General features: G+C 57.3%; 4 protein-coding genes across 4 annotated transcripts; 3 read left to right on the top strand and 1 right to left on the bottom strand.

Annotated features, from left to right (window-relative positions):
* Positions 1–50: 50 nt before the first annotated feature.
* Positions 51–1,356, top strand: GLOTRDRAFT_137293 (uncharacterized protein). Its single transcript, XM_007865573.1, has 2 exons — positions 51–539; positions 594–1,356. The coding sequence occupies exons 1-2, from the start codon at positions 93–95 to the stop codon at positions 702–704; spliced, it is 558 nt and encodes a 185-aa protein (XP_007863764.1). The 5' UTR covers positions 51–92; the 3' UTR covers positions 705–1,356.
* Positions 1,357–1,819: 463 nt separating this feature from the next.
* Positions 1,820–2,446, top strand: GLOTRDRAFT_99091 (uncharacterized protein). The gene is made up of 3 exons (XM_007865572.1): positions 1,820–2,058; positions 2,111–2,292; positions 2,347–2,446. Exons 1-3 carry the CDS (start codon positions 2,008–2,010, stop codon positions 2,351–2,353), a joined length of 240 nt encoding a protein of 79 aa, XP_007863763.1. The 5' UTR covers positions 1,820–2,007; the 3' UTR covers positions 2,354–2,446.
* A 2,221-nt stretch (positions 2,447–4,667) lies between these two features.
* Positions 4,668–5,426, bottom strand: GLOTRDRAFT_110287 (uncharacterized protein). Its single transcript, XM_007865571.1, has 3 exons — positions 5,329–5,426; positions 4,865–5,267; positions 4,668–4,810 (listed from the first exon to the last, which is right to left on the bottom strand). Exon 2 carries the CDS (start codon positions 5,165–5,167, stop codon positions 4,898–4,900), a length of 270 nt encoding a protein of 89 aa, XP_007863762.1. The 5' UTR covers positions 5,168–5,267; positions 5,329–5,426; the 3' UTR covers positions 4,668–4,810; positions 4,865–4,897.
* Positions 5,427–5,738: 312 nt separating this feature from the next.
* Positions 5,739–6,048, top strand: GLOTRDRAFT_110286 (uncharacterized protein). Its single transcript, XM_007865570.1, has 2 exons — positions 5,739–5,796; positions 5,849–6,048. Exons 1-2 carry the CDS (start codon positions 5,788–5,790, stop codon positions 5,999–6,001), a joined length of 162 nt encoding a protein of 53 aa, XP_007863761.1. The 5' UTR covers positions 5,739–5,787; the 3' UTR covers positions 6,002–6,048.
* The last annotated feature ends 21 nt before the right edge of the window (positions 6,049–6,069 follow it).

Here is a 6,069-nt window from a genome sequence, read left to right as displayed (position 1 = left end):
CGGTGTGGAAGAAGCTGCAGAGCGGAGAGACGATTGGGGGGACGGAGGGCGGGCGGGGGGCTGCTCGGGATGACGAGGATGATGGGAGCGGGATGGGGTGGGTGAAGAAGAGAAGGGAGAAGAGGGAGAGAGAACGTAAGGAGCAGGAGGAGCGAGAGAGGGCGGAGAGGGAGAAGGCGAACCCGGAGATTCGGGTGTCGGCGCCGCAGGAGGAGGTGGAGAGTAAGGAGGAAGAGAAACCAGTCGAAGTGGTCGCTGAGAAGGACGCGCCGGTGGATGAGGAGGAGGAGGAGGCACCGCAGGTTGTGGCGGAGAAGGAGGAGCCGGAGCATGTGTACACGACCGTCGCTGTGCCCGTGGTGCAGGCGCACCCGCACCCGTCCCGCACGCACTCGCACTCGGAGGAGGAGCGGGAGCGCGCCAAGTCGCCGCCTGCGCTGATGACGCCCTCGGCGAACGAGGACGAGGAAGACGACGACGAGGAGGAGAGCCCGCGCAGTGAGGAGGCGAGCGCGGAAGGCATTCCTGAGGAGGATGAGGTGAGTTTTTTGCTCTCGTTTCTTGGGTGAGTATCGCCGCTGACTGTGTGGTAGGATGAGGAAGACGAGGATGAAGAGGAAGAGGAGAGGCGGCGCGTGACTGCGCTCGGTGCGGGCTTGGAGAAGGTCAGCCGGCACAAGGAGGCGGACGAGCGGGAGCGGTAGGGGTCGCGTCCCCTACCCTCCCTTCCCCTGCTCTTTTCTCTTTGCGGCGAAGGAGCGGTTTTGGGTCGTCAGGATCCAACGTCGCCGCATAGCCTGCTCAGGACAGGCTGTACATATCAAACTAGGCCGCTCCGACCGGTCCAGCAAACTGGGCCCCCTTACTGGCCGCGCCAGTGTCTAGCTGGGCTTATCGGTCGTGGGGGCCTTGTATATAACGAAAATCCCGCCGCTCGGCATCCCCGCCACATCCTGTCTATATCCTCCCGTCTCCACTGCTTGGTGTTAATCGCTTTCGTCGCTGCTCCGGCTTCTCGTGCAATGTACAACAATTTCGCACAACCCATGCACGCATTCACGTTTCATCGCAACTCAACTCAATCCCGCCATTGGTACTACTTTTCGTTTAATCGGGGTCTTGGGTGCTATATCGTCCGTCTTCTCCGCTCTATTTCTTTTGTCTCTACCTTATTGTATTCACCGTACACATACGACAGCCGCCTTTTGTGATTGATTTATTGCGCTTCAGAACGTATATATTCGTTAGTTGTACTCGTAGGATTTTCGGCTGGGTGTACGTTAGGTGCTCCCTGCTCTTGTGCATAGTGGTTTCGATGTAGGGCGTGGCAATGATTATACGTCCCGGTTTGTCTTGGATGGAGTGCGGGAATGGACTTGCAACAATGTGATTGACGCGTCGGTCGAGTGGCTGCGTCTGTGCCGCCGACGTTTGACGGCGACTTGGAGGTGTCGTGGGCGTCGCTCTCGACGGTGGGGTGTTCTGCTGCACTGTATTAAAGTTCCTGAGGTATGGAATGAATATAAGAGGCTGCCAGAGTGCATGAGTGAGCTGACAGGGGAGATGGTGGGAGGAGGCAAGAGGCGGGAGGTGGGTGGAAAGTAAAATTCGAGCGGGTAGAAGAGCCCTCGCAGACCCCGAAATCGGTGTTTGTGCAGTGATAGCCGGGTGTAAGCGCTGGACCAAATAATGAAAGAGGTGCAAGTTACACTCTGCCGGCCCTCAACACCCCCTCCTTCGAGGGGTATTTTCCAGCGGTTTGTAGTCGGATTTGAAGTCCCATCCACGCTTCCATAGCACGTTTGAAGTCAAAGCACCGTTCATTTCGTAGTCCTGCCTACCCTAATCACATAGGTACCCTCCTGCCACACTCTGCCACACCGGCATTTCCTTCACCAAACAGAGTCCCCCCGCTGCCTTTCCACCCGTCCAGGGACACTGCCGACTCCACGCGCAAAGGGTGGGCGTTCTGACGGGAATCGAGAGTGGCGGGACGCGAGCGGCGGGATGGTCCTCCCATCCTCTCGCCGCCCATTTAGGGTTAGGGTTCGTGATCATCTAGCCGAGGGTTATCAGCACGTTGCGTTCCCCTTCGTGCAGATACACGCACCATTCAATACCGAGCCCCCAACTACATACACCCCGCGCACAGGATTTCGATCCGCCCCTATATCGATGTCCCGCTTCGAAAGCAAACCCTCCCACTCTCGACAGCTACGGCACTGACTCCTATCGATCCGAACAGTCCACGCCACCAACCGCTCCCCCGGACGTCGATCTATCCCTACATCACTGTCCACCGTCACAATCCATGGTACTCCCAGAGTAGGTAGTATGAATACTCACCCGCTGAAAAAGCCTCCTTCCCGTTCCGACCACCTCCTTAACCTCTTAACCATCTATTGTCGCTCGCCGGATCGTGATACGGCATACGTCGCTACATCGCAGTCCCGAGCATACTGCACTGCAGGACCACCGCGCCGGCCGAGAGACAGACAGGGTGCACGCTGAACAAGGCAGCGTCGAGGACGCATTCAATAACATCCCCAACAGGAGGACATGGAGCGCCGAGAGCCCGCTCGCGGGAATTCGATTCGTCCCTACATTGCGAAGCGGGTATACATCGTGACGGGGTGCCAAAGACCGGGGCGACGATGCAGATGCATCAGATCGACAGGGGCGCTGCAGGTCCGTAGAGCGGGAGACTCCGCTGGCGGGAACGCGATACGTCCCGACTTTGCGATGTGGGGTCCCCGCCTTTGCCAGAGAGCGATGCCTAGAGAGTAGGAGGTCGTCTCGCGAATCGACAACGGTCGCGACAGCGCCGATACCCGGCTCGCGGGACGGCGATACGTCCCAGCTTCATCGGACCAGGTAGCCGACAGAAAAGCAAAGCCGAGGCGAGGTGAGACGAAGGCACAGATGCCACGCAGCTACAGAGACACAGACAGAAAGTCGAGCGGAGAAACCCCGCTCGCGGGAACGCGATACGTCCCGTCTCTGCGATGCGGAGGTCCTGGGTTTGCTGGAGAGTCACGAATAGCGCGTAGTTGCCTGTAGAGTACCAGACGCGTTACAAACCGAACGGGCTCGCCATAGCACTGAAATCCCGCTCGCGGGGCGTCGATGCATACCATCTTCGCGAAGCGGGAGTCTTCGGGTCATCGGAGAGACGTAGTCGCCTAGACACTGGGAGCCCTCTCGTAAACCAAGAGCAGCGGTAGTGAAGGTGCCAGAGCGCCGGCGGCCCGCGAGCGGGACGTCAACACGTCTCCCCTTATGTGTCGAGAGTGATGTGTTAGTGACAGCTAGGTCTAGGTGCAAGGCACAGACTTACCGACGGAAACAAGCAATGGCGCATTCACGGAGCCTCTGCTAGGGACCGCGTCGGATTCTGTTACATGCATGCGACGTCACGTCGAAGGGCATTATGGCGGGACCGCGCCGATGTCAAGACGGGGTAGACACGCGATAGCGGCACAAGCCCGCTCCGCGGGTGTCGATACGTCTCGACTTGGCAAAACGGGACCTCCGACGAGACCGAGTCGAGCGTAAGACTGCGGAGAGAGAGGACGAGCGGCGGCTAGATTGTGTCGGATGATCGAAGAAGAAAATCCGCCGATACGAGAGGGGCGCTCGCGGGGAACCAATCTGTCCCATCGTTGTCTACCTGACGCCACGGACTTGGCAAACATAAGCGAACAATAGAGATCGACTCACGTACCCGGCGGAGCTTGCAAGCGTTTCACCGAGCTCGCAGCATTATGCCGTCGACGGCGTGTAAGGGAACAGCGGCGTCGACGGGATCCTTGATGAAAGGTGCGGTCTCGGGGCATTCGTACGTCCCATCTCCGTGTTGAGCGGTCGAAGACTGCTAGAGATCGGTCGTAGCTGATGGGTAGTGCGCAGCATGATCTTCTATCAGTCAGGACGAAATCTTGTGCATCTCTCCGTGGCGCAAAGCTTCCCAGATAAAGCACGCCGTGTAAGCGATGTCGAAAGAGAGTGGTAGCCACAGAATGTCGCCAGACGTTTACTTGGGGAAGGAACCAAAGTCGCCAGTGAGTCGGAGAAGAAGACAATCCCGCGGTTGCCAGAAGAAAGATGAGTCGATCAAGCACGGGAGGTCGGAAGAACGGCGATGAAGTCAATGTCAACGTTCGCGAAGGTCAACAGGCAAGATCCCAAGAGCAACGGAGCAGACGTAAGGCAGCAGTAGATGCGCGAGATAGGGTAACAGCGACAAAGTAGAGGGGGAAGGGCACACGGGCGTGTGTAGACTTGTATGGTACAGCGTGCCTGGTGGCCACGGGTGGGCAAGCGTATCTGCGAGGCACCATCGACAGCGTGAGATAAGGCAAAAGAGAGAGTAACCAGTGACTTACCGCCTGCATATACATGCGAGAACAGACGCCACGACTGACGTTCGTTCGAACCGCGTGGTCACGCTGACACTGCCGTCCACCTCGAGGGTCCGGGTATACTGGGATCTCTGAACTCGAACGCCGGCGGCGGTCCAGAAACGACGGCGATCGTATATGCGAGTAATAGGGTGGGGCTTGCTCGCAACCTCGCAAGACCAGACTCGGCGGGTCTCGTGCAACCATAGGTCGTCGAATTCGAGAGCAGGAGCGGAGGCCAACAGCGTCCTAACATAGTGGTGGGTCCACGGAGCTGGACTGGAACTCTTCGCGATGTGTGCTATTCGCGGGGCTTTCCGTGTCTTACTCGAGCATTCAGTGCGAGTCGACGCACTCGACGGAGTGATGGGAGGAACATAGTGTATTGAAATTGTGTACAGAGTAGACTACTGAAGAATAGGTTAGGTGAGTGCTGGTGGATGGAAGGCAATCAGAGAACGTACCAAAGGTATAATATCGATATGCGCCCACAGCATCTAATCAGCGCGAAACAATGCTTCATCTGCCGCTGCCGAGACGCGCATCTTCTCCCTCTCGCAAAGGTAGTAGCAAGCCGGATGGCATGAGCCCAGAGTATCAAAGCAAATATTCATCCCGTTCCGTCGAAAATCTGCATGCGCGCAGTCGAAGGACAAGGCGGTGGAGGGCAGCATGATCTTTGTATCGCGATCAAGAGGCTGAAATCCCCATAATCGCACTGCAGACTTGCCGGAGCAGATAGACGCTCCCAATCCGAAGCAATCCATCCTCCTCTCGTCCCGCTTCCCCCCTCCAACCGAAATACCACCGATATACCGCCCCGATTCAAGGCACTCCTAGCTCTTTGTAGAGGCCACTCGTGTGATCCTACGGTACGCAAACGCTCGGTCAGACTACTCTCTGTAGACACATCCAAGTCGTCACGTACCGGGAGAAGAAATAACGCGCTGCAGACAAAGTTTCGCCGTATCCAGCAGGCATTTGAGGAGGGTGGTGGGGTCATGCGAAGGTGGGCTGAATGGTCCGTCGGGTCTGATGAGCGTCGCGGAACGATGAAGACGAAGGAGCCAGACGTACCGAACGCAGCAGCACCACGTGCGCCGCACCGCCACTCTATCGCGATCATCCATCGCCAATGTCTTCATCTCTCGCTCGTCGTGCGTTCCCGTCGCATGCGCGCCGACCAGGTCAACGGGACCAAAGCGGCGCGCTATCCATCTGGCATGATACTCCTGTACAGCTTGGTAAGCATTGAAAGGAGCGGATGTCGAACTGAGCAGTAAATTTCACATACCTCAGGCTGTGGATTACACTGAGTACTTGGTGGCGCGTGCGAGGCGTCGAAGGGGACACAGGTTTCTGTGTATATTCATGCTGTATATTTGAGATGAAGACAGTCAGTATAAGCAATATTCACAAGAGAAGCTCAACAACTGAGACTGACCTAGACTATGAGCATTGAAGGACCAGGTTGTCGCCAGGACAGGAACAACAGAGCAGACGAACATAATGGGGGCATAGGCCGGGTACTCTCGCAGGCCGTCACCGCACATCCGTATATACTCCATGTGCCGTACCGCATCCCTCGGGCAGGACATTGATGCCGGTAAGCTTCCCTGAGAAGTTGCCACCGGGTAGTGCTCCTTCCCTGCGACAACTCTCAGCGAAG

Source organism: Gloeophyllum trabeum, assembly GCF_000344685.1.
Source record: "Gloeophyllum trabeum ATCC 11539 unplaced genomic scaffold GLOTRscaffold_00003, whole genome shotgun sequence".
NCBI lineage: Eukaryota > Fungi > Basidiomycota > Agaricomycetes > Gloeophyllales > Gloeophyllaceae > Gloeophyllum > Gloeophyllum trabeum.
The sequence above is the reverse complement of the archived record's forward strand: the minus strand, read 5'-3'. Positions and strand labels throughout refer to the sequence as shown.